The sequence below is a fragment of the Leguminivora glycinivorella genome, chromosome 15, assembly GCF_023078275.1.
Source record: "Leguminivora glycinivorella isolate SPB_JAAS2020 chromosome 15, LegGlyc_1.1, whole genome shotgun sequence".
NCBI lineage: Eukaryota > Metazoa > Arthropoda > Insecta > Lepidoptera > Tortricidae > Leguminivora > Leguminivora glycinivorella.
This window is the reverse complement of record NC_062985.1, coordinates 22,310,859-22,325,277: the sequence shown is the minus strand read 5'-3', so window position 1 is coordinate 22,325,277 and position 14,419 is coordinate 22,310,859. Positions and strand designations below refer to the sequence as shown.

Here is a 14,419-nt window from a genome sequence, read left to right as displayed (position 1 = left end):
CTCCATCCGGATGGGGAATCCGCCGGCCTTGTCTCCTTCCGAAGGAGGCACACTGTTCCCTCCTTCCAGCACCTTGGAAACTGTCCCTCCTTGAGGCACTGGTCAAAGATGGACTTGAGGCGATCTCCGAGGAACTCCATCGCAATTGGGATTATTTTGCCGTGGATCCCATCCGGACCAGGGGCTTTTCTACAGGCCTTTATTTTATGGGCCACGTAGGCCATCTCGCCTTCTGTTACGAGGGGTACCGTGTCAGGATCAATTGGAAGCTCCTCTCGGGGAACCACCATTGCAGGCGGGTTAAAAGCTGGGGCTGCAGGAAACAATCCTTCTAGGATATTTTGGAGTGTCCCCATTTCCATCGTATCCATGGGAGCAGCCCGGCGTAGCTTTTTCCTTACAAGTTTGTAGGGCCGCCCCCATGGGTTCTCATCTAGTGAGGCCAAAAAGGCCGTGTACGCCGAATCTTTTGCTTTGGCAATGGCAAGATTCAAGGCCTTCTTGGCCTCGCTTAGCGCTACGTAATGGGTATCCAGTTCCTCCTGCGTGTGCCTCCTCCTCCGGCAGCGCGAAAATTGCCGTCGCGCCGCATTGCTTGTAACCCAGAGAGCAGCTACTTCTGGACACCACCAATACGCGGCCTTTTTCCTTTTGGGAGGCCCCACTCTTCTCATTGAGGCATCACAGGTCCTCGTGAGAGAAGCTCGGAAGCCGAGGGCCATGTTGTCTGCGCTGTCGACCTCGGGTGTTTGCCGACCCCATCTGGCCTCCACCATGGCTGCCTCTCTGGCCGCATCACGGTCCAATGAGGCCAGGCTCCATCTCGGTAGTCTCCCAGTTCTCCTTGCTGGTATGGGCTGTTGGGACCGAGCTCTGGAGACCCTCATTCTGATGTATAGATGATCGGAGAGGGTCTCCGTGTCTTCTAAGACACGCCAATTTGTAATGCATGCTGACACTGTTGGGGAGGCCAATGTGATATCAACAATTGACCCCCTTGTGCACGCACACAAGTGTCAGCTGCTCCACGGTTGACCACCTCAAGACCAATCCCTACAAGCCAGTCCAGGAGAGCCTCTCCTCTAAGATCAGTCCTAGGGGAACCCCACGCAGTGCATTTGGCGTTTAAGTCCCCCATGACTATAATGGGGGAAGGAGTCACCCCAGCTACAGCCCGCCCGAGTCTCTCCAGGTAAGCCTCAAACTCACGTAGTGGCCTATTAGGGGAGAAGTAAACGCCGATTATTATAATCTCCCCCATTTTGGCCACTACATATCCCGCGCCGCAAGAGATTTTAGAGAGTGGCAGTCCACCTATTGCCGGTACCACAATGGCTACCGAGCCATCTCGTCCGCTTTTGTCACCTGCCCAGTTCGACTGTGGAGGGACAAAGTACGGCTCTGCAACAACACACGCAGCAATCTCCCACTCCGCCATACACTGGATCATAAGATCTTGTGCTCGAGGGGAGTGGTTTATGTTGCATTGCAACAACTCTAAATTTTTCATTAGAGGCATTAAAGTGCCATGGGTTGTTGCTCCGCCCTACTTTCTGCGTTCTGAATGGTTGCAGGGCCTACTCTATAGGCCTCTTTCCCTCTTACTGGTGGTGGGGAGCAAGCCTGTCCGCCCATAACATGTCCTGCCTTGAGACCAGCATGATGGCATACAGCACACCAGGGCGCCAAGGCTGTGCATTCCCTGCTCATGTGACCCGGCTTGCTGCATCTATAGCACCAGTCACCTCTGTCCACCAGGGACGGGCACAAAGGTCTCGTGTGTCCCGTCCCCATGCAGCGGTAGCACCGTAAGGGCAGCTGTTCCATGGCCTCCACCCGTGCCGCTGACCAACCCAGCATGATACGTCCTGCCGTGACGACAACTTTGGCCGCTGTGAGTGGGCAGCGTATAATGACCGACCCGGACCCATTAGCTGCCATTCTTATGGCCCCGACGGAAACTTGATCCTCTTGGCATTTTCCTCGTATGGCAACTTCCGCTTTTAGGATTTCTGGTGTGACAGATTCATCAAAACCAGAAATCCTAATTTCGGCCTTTTTCACTGGCCTATAAACTTCAGCCACATCACCTATGAGCACACGGAGTCTATCTGCTAGGTTGTCAGCCGCCTGGCTACTCTGTTCTCCTGGAACCTCAATTATACGTGCCCCTGCGACCGATTTACGCACCTTGAGGTGGTCAACGCCCAGTTCTGCCAACTTTAGCGTGGTGGCCTTTTCCATCACCGATCTATAGTCCGTTTGGGCGTCAGGCTTAAGAGCCACCACGACCGCCGCCATGGTTGGGACCACAAGTTTCGGGGCCGACGTCTTTTTGGGGGATGTTCCCCTATTTGGATCCTGCTTCTGTTGGGGCTGGGAAGCATTAGGGCCCGTACCCTTAGCCTTCTTCTTATTGACCACCGTTGTCCACTTTTCCTGTGGAGGCGCAGGCGGCGGCACATTTGGACGAGCCACTCGCCTTGCACTGGACGCAGGGATCGCCGGTTTAACCACCCGAGATGCAGCTGTTTGGCTAGACTCCATTTGAGAAACCGACTGGGATGGCCTCACATTTTTATTTTTCATCCTGGGGGCGCTAGGCTCCTCACCAGTGTGATCCATCACTTCCCGAGCTGCGGGCACCCTTCTATCAGCAGCTAAAGGTGGCCGGAGTACGGGCTCAGGCGGTAAACGACCCTCCACATTCTCCATGCGGGTATTTACCATATTGCCTATGGAAATAAATATTTCGCGGCTGAATTGCCCTAGGCGAACGTCCATTAGGCTCTTCATTTCTTGAAGGAGAGACGTGTTGTCGCTCTTCTCCTCTGTTGGTGCCGCCACTTGGTTGCGTTCCGAGAAAGCCGTACGCAGCGCTTTAGTCTCCTTGCGGAGAAGGTCAAGTTCTTGCCGCATCCTTAGGTTGTCCGCTTTGAGTGAGCGGACAACGTCTGACTCCCCGAGCATGTCAGCAAGCTCAATCAGCTCATTGCACGCGTTGTTTATATTCCCCCATATGTCGCCCTTAAGGTTCTTACTTTTGGCCGCATCATTCTTAATCGACCGAGCATAATGCTTGATGCGGTCGCAAGGAGTCTCAAACGCCTTTGGGGGAGCAGATTCCATATCTTTCTCCAGCTGCGGCTGTACGTCAGATTGACGAGTACTCCTCCTGGCCGTCGTGTAATTTGATGCCAAGTCCGCTTCTCTTTCGAAATCGGACCACTCAGCCTCAGCCATACCCTGGAGCCGGGCCTTGGCCGCACTCAGTCCAACAAATGCGCCTAGAGGGTGTGTGGTTTTTGTGGCTTTGCGGCTAGGGACAAAGTCGCGATCCTCATCACTAGCCTGTTTTTCGTGGGCCCTTTTGAGGGAGGCTGCAGTGATCTCCATCGGCTCAACGTCTGCCTCCGTCCGCACCTCGACAACACTCTCGTCCTCAGAGTCAGAGGTCCAGAACTTGCCGCTGGGGGCTCTGTCTGCTACCTCCACCCCCTCCACATCCTCAGCAGGGCCTCCAATGTTGTCCTCCTCATTCTCAGAGGAGGACAAATTGTTGAACCCAAACTTGGCTCCGTCATCAGCAGGACTCTTCGTTTTAGCCACCCTCTTTTTTCCCTCCCCTCCTATTCTTTTTGTTAGGGGCTGCATCCGACTCTGTGGCCTTTCTCATGCCAGATGTTCCCGCATAAATCGGCACCTTTAGGGTAAAGCCACCCTTACCTTCGCTTTTCTTCTCGTGGTCTTCACCACCCACTCCTGCAACATTATTGAGGCCAGCCCCTGATCGGGTGACCCTTCGATTTTCATTGGATACAGATGCGGTCTTCTCTTCACTCATGATGGGAGTTGTTTCGTCTGCCATATCTGAGCCAAGGAGAATCAGCTGAATTGTACCACATAAAAGACAAGAAAAAAGGAACAGGGTTCGCCTCTTCCTACGCGGGCCCAGAACTGTAGGGGACAGCAGAGACGGCGCATTCCATTGCGACTACTGGACTTCGTTCGCTGGAATATTCCCGATACCCGTGGCTCCGTCACGCGTTCGGGGATTTGCACATAGGCAAACGCCGTTTATGCCTGTTCAATTTCCCGTCGTTAAAATAACGCGGGAAACCAAACCGGCGACACATCCAGTAACACCTGAGCGGTGATTTTCGCCACGTACTTGGGGTCGAGGTCAGCGACGAATTACACCAAGATCCCCGAATCGACACGCACCATAGGTCAGAGACGTATGGGTGACGTTAGACGGGGCACATGGTCTTTGCTGCCGAACCTCTTAGCACTTCCGTGGTTACTCATACACATCGAGGATGCACTGATGCCTTGCCTTAACCTAAAGACGACACACACAGTTAACATTTTTATACACCGTAGATCTAGCCCACACCACATCACAGGTCAACTCTTTGTTGCCATGGGGGGGTGGTTATCCCCATGCTAGAGTTGGTTTATGCCCACTAAAGGGACTGATAAAACCGGCCGACTCCAGAAGGAGGACCCGTGAGGCGGTGCAGACCAGTTAGGTACGGCCCCGGTCAGAACCGAGTATTTTATAGTTTTTTATATTTTTTTTTTTTTTTTTTTTAATTTTTTAAATATAATAAATAAGTAAAAATATATAAAACACAAAAAAAAAATAAAAGACAAAGATAAAAAGAATAAAAGTAACCACACCGTCTGAAAACAGACCGCCCTTCAATTTACTCCACGGGTTGTAGGAGGGCAAATACCCCTGCCCCACAACCAACCCACACACATGGCGTAAAGCCCACGCAGGAGTAAACTCAACTACTACAACGTCCTGTGATTGGTAGTTCGCAGAGGGAGAATAGCGAACGCGCAACTGAGCGGCTATCCTCCCCCTCCCAGGGTGCACCACGAGGAGGTCTACCAATCCCGCACCCCAACCTAACCTAACCTAACCTAACCTAACCTAACCTTTTTTTTTTTTTTTTTTTTTTTTTTTTTTTTTTTTTTTTTTTTTTTTTTTACGTGGGGAATGCGTTTACGCATACCGCCGGGTCTGAGGTGGTGGGCGACCCGGTCGGTTATGTGGGGCTCGAGGCTGTAAAGAGGCCCCCCTACCCACTAAACCCCACGGTGTCCTCTCACCGCTTTGTGTGCGGGGTCCCGGGGAAGCTCGCGCAATGCGTCCGCGGCCCCGCAGCGGCCATCCTGCATCAGGATCCGTCGCCAGGTCGGCTTTTTAAGCCGACCGATCCTCGCCTTGGGAGCGCTTCCCGGACACAGGGTCGCGCTCTCCAGCTCGAGAGCTAGCGTTTGTGGGCGAGGGCGCTCTCATGCCTCCCTCGCCCGCTAGCTGTCGTTAGGGTGGCAGGTTCCGCTCGTGAGCGGCACGTCTGCGGCCTGTGCGGCGGCGGCGCATCGGGTCTGCCTCGGCCTGGGTTTCCCGTTCGCGCTCCGCCGCCTCCTTCTCCTTAAGGACGTGCTCGCTAAAGAGAGCAGAGCCTCCCACCCTTCCTCGCTGGCCACCATGGCCAGCACCACCGCCGGCAGCGAGAGGTCTGGCCCCACCTGGGCCATCAGCTGCTGCCGCTCCTCCTCCCATGCCGGGCACTCGGCCAGTGTGTGCTGGGCCGAGTCTACGCCAGCTCCGCACGCGTGGCACTCCGGTGTCGGCTCTCTTTGTGCGACCTTGTGCAGGTAGCTGCCGAAGCAGCCATGCCCCGTCAGCACCTGCGTCAGTCGGAAAGAGAGCACCCCGGAGCGCCTTTCAACCCAGTCGTGGAGGACTGGGCGAACCGCCTCTATGGTGCGGGAGCCGGCCCTCGGCCGTTCCAGCCGGTGCACCCACATCTGCCTCGCCTCGCCCTGGAGCTCTTCGCGCCGGTTTTCCACCTCCGATGGCGCCGGTGGGTTGTTCCCGGCTCGTGCCTCCGCACGCCAGCGGAACAGTGCTGCGTGGGCTCGCGCGTCGAGGTCCCAGGGCAGGCACCCGGCTAGCACGCATGCGGCATCCGCGCCCACCGTGCGGTACCCTCGGATTACCCTCAGCGCCATTGCTCTTTGCGGTCTCCGCAGTTGAGCGATGTTGTGGCTGCTGAGGGCATCCGCCCATACTGGGGCACCGTAGAGCGCCATCGAGCGCACCACGCCCGTGTAGAGGCGGCGGCACATTGCGTTGGGCCCCCCAGGTTGGGCAGTATACGCCCAAAGGCCGCCGCTGCACGCAGTAATTTCGGCGCGAGGCGCTCGAAGTGCGCCTTGAAGTTCCATTTGCTGTCAAGTACGACACCGAGGTACAGCAGTGTCGGCTTGACAGCAATTGGGACTCCTCCCACTATAATTTGGGCGCCAGCTGGAGGCGCTTTCCGCGGGCCGTAGAAGCAGATGGCTTCGCATTTCGCAAGGGCCACCTCCAGCCCTAACCGGCGAATGCGGGCCACACAGTGGGCGACTCCTGCCGTCGCCAGAACGGCTGCGTCGCGGTAACTGGGTCCTCTGGCCGTCACGAGCGTGTCATCGGCGTAACAGGTGACCCCGACTCCACGCAAGTTTTCCCCCCGTAGGACCCAGTCGTAGCCAATGTTCCACAGTAGTGGTCCCAGCACCGACCCCTGTGGAACTCCGCACGACATGCGCCTCCGACCCCAGTCCCGTCGCCCTGGCCAGACGATCGCCCGTCCCTCCAGGTAGGCGGCTACGATGCGCGACAGATGGAGCGGCACTCCGTGAAAGCGCAGAGCCTCGTTGATGACTTCCCAGGGCAAGGTGTTGAAGGCGTTGGAGATGTCTAGCGACACCGCCAAGACAACCTCACCCTGGGAAACGGCCTCCTCCGCTATTGCCTTCACCCGGAGTATCGCATCCACCGTCGACCGCCCCCCCTAAAGCCAAACTGCTGGTCCGCCAGGTTCGGCCCTGCGCGTTCCATGTGCCCGATGAGGCGAGCTGCGATTATCCGCTCAAAGAGCTTGCCCACCTCATCGAGCAGGACAATGGGCCGGTATCCGGCTGGGGAGTCCGCCGGCCGCCCGTCTTTGCGAAGGAGAACCAGTTTCCCGGTCCTCCATTCGTTGGGGAAGCGGCCCTGCTCCAGGCATGCCGTCAACAGCCGCAGAAGCTTTGGCCCCAGGGCGTCCATGGCCAGGACCCAAGCACGACCCGGAATGCCGTCGGGCCCGGGGGCCGTGTTCTTGGCCCTGAGCCGATAGACAGCTGCGCAGAGCTCACCGGGAGTGACGGGTGGGACTGCAGCCTCCTCACTAGTTTCCGCCCTCAGGGGCGCCATGGCAGGTGGTGTGTGCGGGCCCCTCTCGGGGAAGAGTGTTGCGACCACTCGGTCCACGAGGTCCGGCTCGAGCGATTGGGTCAGCGGCGGCGCCCACGCGCGTAACTTGCTCCGGACAAGTTTGTATGGCCTGCCCCACGGGTCGGCATTGAGGGTCTCCAGAAATTCGGCACGACTCGCCTCAATTGCCTTCCCTATGGCCATAGAAAACTCTGCCCGGGAGTTTTTGTACGCCTCGTAGGAGCGGCGGATCTCGTCCTCGCTGGGCCTCCTTCTCCGCCTCTGGCGCATGTACTGGCGCCGCGCGGCTACACAGCCCTCGCGCAGTTGCGCGAGCTCGGCGGACCACCAGTACACGCTCGGTTTCGGCGGCAGACGCTTGGCCCGGGGCATTGACGCGTCACACACGCGCGTCATGGCCCCTCGGAACCAGGACGCTTCCGCCTCTACCACCACCGCTCCCTCCTGTACGGGCAGCCAGGCCTCCACTATCGCCGCCTCCCTGAGCAGTTCCCGGTCGAGTTTGGTGAGTGCCCATCTTGGGCCACCCCCGACCGGGTCCATCCGGCTTGGGTTGTGAGAGGTCGCCGAGGGGTGGTGACGTCGAACCGTATGTACCGGTGGTCAGACAGCGTCTCCACCCCCACCATGACCTCCCATCCCTGGACACGGCGCGCCAGGGCGGCGCTCGCGAACGTGATGTCCACGATGGAACCACCCTGTTGCCGCACGCACGTGTGTGCCGTTCCCTCGTTCAGCAAGGCCAGCCCCGCCGCAACAGCCCACTCCTCGAGGGTGGCGCCCTTCGCGTCTGTCGCCGGAGAACCCCAGGCTGTGGACTTCGCATTAAAGTCTCCGGCGACGATCACGGGACGCGGAAGAAGCCGCCCGATTAACTCCCCTACTTCGCCCAGGAACTGTTCGAAGTCGGCCAGGCAGCGGTTTGGGGAGAAATAGGTTGCAACGAACCATATTTCTCCGCATAGCGCCGCCACGTACCCCTTCCCTTTTTTACGGCGGTAGGCGGAGGAACACCAGCTGCCGCTCTCGTCACCAGTGCCACCGATCCGTCCATGTCGCCCATGAAGTCGTCCCGGGGGGGGACAGAGTATGGCTCGGCCACCACGGCAACGCCGATCATCCACTGCGCCAGGGATTGGAACAAGAGATCCTGAGCCCTGGCGCAGTGGTTGAGGTTCGTCTGAAGGACCCGAATCGCCATCCTATTCGACGTTGGTTGGGTCCACCTCCTGCGTCTCCATAACGATGTCTGGGGACTTCCTGGGCTGGGATGGGGCCCGTCGGGTGGCTCCAGCTCTCGATTTCGCCTTTTTCGGGGCAGAGGTTAGGCACGCCTTGGAACCAAGCATATGGTCGGCCTTTTTCCCCTCCTTTGCGCACTTGGCGCAGCGTGGCTCCTCCGAGCAGGCAGCCGCTTTGTGGCCGGGCTTGCCGCAGCGGTAGCAGGCGTCGCTGAGATCAGCGTCGTTGGTGCAGTTTGCCCGCACGTGCCCCGTTTCGAGGCATTTAAAGCACCGTATGGGACGCTGATCCAGCAGTTTTACCGCTGCCCGGACCCACCCTACCTGGAGTCGCCCTCGATCGGCCTCCACCACCTTCTTGGCTACGACGACTGGGCAGCGAAGCCAGATCGTGCCGAGGCCGGAGGCATCCTGCCTTACCTCTCCAGCCTTGATCTGGCCCTCTGAACAGCCGCCGACCTTAGCGACCGAAGCGACCACCTCGCCAGGGGACACTGAGTCGTCGAGTTCGGTGACTCGCAGCTCCGCGCACTTCACCGGCCTGGAGACTCTGACGACGTCGCTCCCCAGCTTTTCGGTTAGCGCTTCGGCCAGCAGGTCAGCCTTCTCGCCGCTGGCAGCACCTGGAATTTCCAGTACCCTGCCGCCAGCGGCTGCCCGCTTAAATCTCAAGGCGGTGATGCCGAACTGCTCCAGGTTAACTGTCTCCTTTGCCCTGGAGAGCACCTGGGCGTAGTTGACACCGCTTTCAATGGCCTCCGGCTGTAGTGTTAGCACCACAGCTGCCGAGCGAGGAGGGCGAAGTCTCCGGGCTTTGGGTTTCGCCCGCTGCGGTACCGGCTGGGGCGCCCTTGCCCTGGTCGCTGCTGCTGCTTTCCTCCTCTTTTTTCTGCCGCCGACCGCCACCTTCCAGCCCTCGTCAGTGGATGTGGCGGCCGCTGGCCGGGGGGGTTCGGCAGCGGGTGGAAGAGGACTCTCGGTGGCGGTGGCCTTCGCTGACGGTTTCGGCGCGCTCTTCTTACCCTTGCCTTTACCCTTGGCTTTCTTTTTGTCGCCCTTTTTTTCGCCCTTTTGGGGTTCGACGGTGTAGTTTGGGGGACCCCGGGTAGGCGCTGACCCTCCCGTTTTCCCCCCTGTGGCCGTTTGCGCGGCCTGTCGTCCCCGGTCTGCAGCCAGTGGGGGCTGCCCAGTTTTACCTGGCAAAAGCCTGCCGTCGCGTTCGAGAGCTCCGAGCCTCTCGTCGAGCATCCGCCCTACCCTGGCCGCGACTGCTCCGACCAGCTCGTCCACATCGGAACGTCCTGGGGGGACAGTGACGGGCTGTGGTGCCTCTTTCGGTTGGGAAGGGGGTGGGGCCTGCTTCTTGAAGTGTGCCCGGAGCTCCGCCTTCAGCTCCTCCACTTCGGAGCGCAGGTCCCCAACCTCCGCCCTCAGTTTGGCATTCTGCCTTTGCAGCCGTCGCGTCTCTTCGGAGGAAGTAAGCTCCTTCAGGTCTTCGACCGCTTCCCCGATTGACGCGACAGCCACCTTGAGGGCCCGTACAAATGTCCCCTTTAGGTTGGCGGACCCAGTGGCCACCAACTCCACCGTCTTGAGGCTGTTTTCACCCTTTGGTGGAGCGACGCCGCACTGTTGTCCGCCCCGTCTGTGTCCGGTGGGCCCGAGATCGTCCCGCCACTCTTGGGGACTTTTCAGGCGCCAGCGACCGCGTGAGGCTTGCCAGCTCCTGCTCGGCCTTGCGCTGGAGCTCCTCTCGCCTGAGGCGGTGAAGCTCCCGCTTCGCCTGGGCAAGTCCCGCGTCGTGCGTCGAGCCCCGCTCCGCGCTGAGTCCGACTCGGCACCCGCGTTGAAGGAGTTGGGGCTGGTCTCGGTCACTTCCGTCTCCTGCTGCGGTAAGTGCGAGATGGAGCTAAGCGGCAAGCGCTCGACCAGGACGATGGGTGCCTGGCCCAGCGGGTCCGTCCTGTCTTTAGGGCCGCTTTGGCGCCTCCCCGCTTTAGCTTTCTTGCCGCTTTTGGCAGTGCCGGTCAGCGGTGCCACGGCTCCTGCGTCGCTCTCTGACCCGGAAGACAGCGCTATATCATCCGCGGGCCGCTTGTCGGGTCTCGTGGCCCAGAACTTCAGGCCCATGTCTGTGGTCGAGGGCTCCTCCAGTGCCCTCGGGGACCCATGTCCACCGATCCTTCCGAGTCGCCGGTGTCGGCGGGGAGACCCTCTCCAAACAGGTCTCGTCTGTCCAGCCTTGAGGGGAGTAAACTCCTCCCTCTCGGGTGACGGCGTGGAGACTCCGCGTGGGCCGGACATCCTCCCGCTGAAGACTCTCGTTCTCGGGGTGGAAGGACGCACGAACTGCCTGAAACCTGTAGGCACAGGCGCATCCTCCCCCCACCACTTACCGTCTCGGACGTGGGGTAACGTATATAACGCCCGAGTGCGTCCCGTAGTGGGCGGTACCCTGCCGGGACGGGCCTAGGCGAGGGCAGGGCAAGCCCGGGTGAGGACGGGGTGCCCGCCTCCTCCTCGCTGACTGCATCTCCTCCATGAGCAGTTTTCGGGGAGGGCTCTATCACTGCCTCCTCAGCATCTCCTCCTCCTCGTAACCTTAACAACAGTTCCAGTTCGTGAGCATCGGTGTCCGTTGGTCGCTTGCCAGAGTCGTTTGGTGTGATGGTCCTCGAGTGGTGTGCCCCCCAGAATACGGCGGGCGGCATGTCACCACAGTACGGGATTCCCCGTTCTGTGGTGACACAGAGGATTGGGACCTCCTGGGGTAGTTTTACTCTACGTTGACCACTCATGTTTTGCTATTTTTAAAGGGGTATGCCCCCTTTGTGCGGCGCTTGTGACTGGGCTCCCCCCAGCCACTCATCCCATCGGCACGCCGCAAACCTTGGGATTGGGGATTTTTATAGTGGTTTACTCCACTTGGCCTTCCTCTCAGTGAGGGAGGCCCCCGGTCCGCTCAGTGCGGGTTGCGGGTTGCCCGACGGTGGCCGTAGCCACGACGCCGCGCCAGGCGGCCTGGACACGCCTCCGGTGGCTCATAGAGCCCCGACTCCATCCCGGGGGGACACCTGGCAGCTCGCACTGTGCCCTCTGCTAACTTCAGAGGGACACGCGGAGCCGCCCCCGTGTGCTGCTCTTAGTCTGGCCTCTCGCCTCAGGCCTGTCCGGTTTGGGAGGCCCTGTCCGGCATAGCCCTGAGGGTCCTGGAGGCACGCAAGCCCCTTCACCACGGCAAGGTGGCAACACGTCGAAGGGGAACCTAACCTAACCTAACCTAACCTAACCTAACCTAACCTAACCTAACCTAACCTAACCTAACCTAACCTAACCTAACCTAACCTAACCTAACCTAACCTAACCTAACCTAACCTTTTTTTTTTTTTTTTTTTTTTTTTGTTGACCCAGGGGGAATCCGTTATGGATCCCACTGGCCCGGGAGAAAGCCAGTGGGTATGTCGGACTCTCACCGACTAAACCCCCTGGGGTGTTCCGCCGCGCGCTTTTGAGAGGGGGTTTTGGGAACATGGTTGTAAGGCACCAATACCCCCTCAGCGTTGCCCTTGCGGGCCCGTCCTCCGTACTGCTCTGGCAGTTTACTTCGCCGAAGGCACCTCGGAACACTTGAGGGCCTTCCAGCTCAGAACCTCTACACGCGAGTGACAGGACTCCCGACCCATCACTCGCAGGTTCTCCTTAGGGCGGCAGCATTCTGCCTGCATAGGCTCTACGCCGCCTGCCCAGCCTTCTGCGGCGCTGAGGAAGGCTAGCCGCGTCATCCTCGCGCATTCTTTCTGCGGCCTCCTTCTGCGTCATGACTGTGACACAGAAGGAGGTCACAGCAGCCCATGCCTCTTCACTGCCGACCATGCAGCGGATTAATGCCGGCAGTGAGAGGTCTCCTCCAATTGCCGCGGACAGGGCAGCGCGAGGCTCCGCCCACGCAGGGCACTCCTCGCGCGTATGCTTGGCCGTGTCCACGGCTTGTCCTCCGCAGTGGTGACACGCCGGTGATGGCTCCCGTCCCAGTATCTCGCACAGGTACTTCCCGAAACAGCCGTGTCCTGTTAGGACCTGTGCGAGATGGAAGGTGATTGTGCCATGTTTTCGCTGGACCCATTCTTGTAGAACCGGTCGTACAGCTGCCACCAAGTCCCGGCTAGCTCCCGGGATCTCTAGACGCTCCGCCCATTGCACGTAGAGGACCTCTTGTGCCTCTTCCCGCCATTTGCGTACTTCCTGGGGGCTGGCCAGTTTTCAGCTGCTCTTGCTCGTTGCACCCGCCAATAGACGCTGGACTGAACCGCAGCCTCTAGGTCCCATGGCGGGCTCCCGGCTAGCAGACAGGCTGCTGAGTGTGAATTGGTGCGGTACGCTCGGGCCACCCTGAGAGCTATGGCCCGCTGCGGTCGTCGCAGTATGGCCGCGCTTCGAGGTCTCAGGGTGTCTGCCCATATCGGGGCTCCGTACAAAGCCATTGAGCGCACCACACTCATATAAAGCCGTCGGCAGGCTCCTCCAGGTCCACCCAGGTTCGGAAGAATTCGCCCGAGCGCTGCGGCTGCTGCTGTTAGTTTCGGGGCTAACCGTTGGAAATGAGCTTCGAACTTCCATCTGCCGTCGAGGACGAGTCCCAGGTACTTCATCGTCGACCCGACAGCGATGGAAGTTCCTCCGACAATGATCTGAGCTCCCTCTGGCGGCTTGTTGCGAGGTCCATGAAAGACTAGGGCCTCCGATTTGTGCAATGCGACCTCTAGGCCGAGCGTCCGTATTTTGTTCACCACCTGTGCTACCCCTGCTGTGGCTAGATAGGCGGCCTCTCTGTGGGTCCTGCCACGGGCCGACACGAGGGTATCATCAGCGTAACAAGATACGCTAATCCCCCGCAAAGTGGCCCCGCGTAGGACCCAGTCGTATCCGATGTTCCACAGGAGCGGCCCCAGCACCGAACCCTGTGGAACACCGCACGACATTGCCCGTCTTGCCCATCCATCCCTTATCGGATATGCGACAGCACGTCCAACAAAATAATCCGCCACTACATGCTGTAGGTAGTCCGGCACGTTGTGAAATTTCAGGGCCGCCTTTATGGTTTCCCAGGGTAAGGTGTTGAATGCGTTTGAGATGTCCAAGGAAACGGACATCACAACACCACCCTGAGAAACTTCCTCCTCTGCAAAGGTCCTGACGTGATCTATTGCGTCCAGTGTGGAGCGGAGAGGGCGAAAACCGTACTGGCAGTCGCTCAACCCCGGTTGTAGGCTTCTAGCAAGACGCGTAGCCAGTATACGCTCAAATAGTTTGCTCATTTCGTCTAAAAGCACAATGGGGCGGTATGCTGACGGCTGATCGGGTGGGCGCCCATCCTTCCGGAGGAGCACCAACTTTCCCGTTTTCCACCTACTAGGAAACCGCCCCTGGTTTAGACATGCCGTGAAAAGCGATCTAATATTTTCTTCCAGTTCGCTGAGTGCGATCACTAGTGCGCGGCCTGGTATACCGTCTGGTCCGGGAGCAGTCTTTTTGGATCGAAGTTTTTGGACCGCAACACTGAGCTCTGCGTCAGTTACTGGCGGCACCTCCATAACTACTTCCGGTGGTCTTGTGGTCGGTGTCATGTCTGGCGGCACAAACTCACCCCTCTCTGGGAAAAGAGCACTGACTACTCTCTCTACGAGGTCAGGCTGGAGACTGCTGGTCAATGGGGGAGCCCAGGGTCGGAGCTTTTGCCGTACAGCCCGATACGGTCTACCCCATGGGTCTCTATTAAGCGTTTCCAGCCATTCCTCCCATGCCGTCTCTTTAGCCTGCGCAATAGCCGTCCGCAGCGTCTTGCGTGCGTCCCTATATGAGGCGTATAGAAGGTCCTCCTCTTCTAGGATTCGGTTGC

At 59.0% G+C, this 14,419-nt stretch overlaps 1 protein-coding gene across 1 annotated transcript; it reads right to left on the bottom strand.

The window, feature by feature from the left end:
- Positions 1 to 1,518: 1,518 nt before the first annotated feature.
- LOC125233827 lies at positions 1,519 to 3,654 on the bottom strand. Its single transcript, XM_048139957.1, has one exon. It carries the CDS (start codon positions 3,652 to 3,654, stop codon positions 1,519 to 1,521), a length of 2,136 nt encoding a protein of 711 aa, XP_047995914.1.
- Between the last annotated feature and the right edge of the window lie 10,765 nt (positions 3,655 to 14,419).